The 837-nt window shown below is 39.1% G+C and overlaps 1 protein-coding gene across 1 annotated transcript in view; it reads right to left on the bottom strand.

Annotated features, from left to right (window-relative positions):
- Positions 1–837, bottom strand: part of LOC119593634 — a 72,670-nt gene that overhangs the window by 20,553 nt on the left and 51,280 nt on the right. Inside the window, exon 5 of the mRNA XM_037942587.1 lies at positions 69–229. Coding sequence (XP_037798515.1) covers positions 115–229 — 115 coding nt within the window. The 3' untranslated portion in view covers positions 69–114. The remainder of the gene's footprint in view (positions 1–68; positions 230–837) is intronic.

Below are 837 nucleotides of genomic sequence, written 5' to 3'. Positions count from 1 at the left end.
AATACCCGAACACCCAGCCTCCTCCGCCGACTCACACAACGGGAATATATCGGGAATCTATGACTCACCCGAGCGTCGCTATGGCAGTCACTCCGTACACTGAAGATCTGCGTCTTAGCCGATTCCGACAAACCGCTGTGCCGGCGTTCTCCCGAGGCGCCGTGGAGATGAAGGACTAACTGCCGTGGATGCTGGGGTAATGTCTACGGCATCTTTGGGTATTCTTGGCCTGCGAGAGATCGGGAAATGAAAGGGGGTTATTTGGAGAGAAGACAAGTGTTAAACTTCTTAGTTAAGGAAGGAAAAGTCGGTAGTTTTTCTTCCTCTTCTTCTACGTGTCTGTCGGTATTGATGACCTGAAAGGAATTGTGAAGATAAACGAAACTAGTGAAATAATAGAATTTTACGTATAAGAGCACAAGTCAATGTTCCTTCCGTTTCTCTTACAACGGCGTCTTTCGCTATTGTGGACCTAGAGGGGATGGAAATAGCGAAATGGACGAAAAGTAATTAAACATTATTATTTTATTCTTTCACTATGGCGTCTTTCTACAGTTGCATAGACAGAGAGCTGTAACAAGAAATGAGTTATTAAGAAAAAGATAAACAAGGTAATAATAATTTTTAAGAAAAAAAATTCCCTTCTCTCATTGCTTCACATCATTTTTATTCATTTTCTTTACAGGTCTCTTCCTTTTCCGTTGATAAATCTGTTTTCATATTTTCTTTATAACAAACAACCTTTCGCATTAGCCTAGCCAGGAATTTTTAAAGTTAAAATCCAATATTTGGAATAATTTACTTTAAAAAATATTTGCAATATTTGTGTTTTAGAGT

Source organism: Penaeus monodon, chromosome 32 (assembly GCF_015228065.2).
Source record: "Penaeus monodon isolate SGIC_2016 chromosome 32, NSTDA_Pmon_1, whole genome shotgun sequence".
NCBI classification, from domain to species: Eukaryota; Metazoa; Arthropoda; class Malacostraca; order Decapoda; family Penaeidae; genus Penaeus; species Penaeus monodon.
The sequence above is the reverse complement of the archived record's forward strand: the minus strand, read 5'-3'. Positions and strand labels throughout refer to the sequence as shown.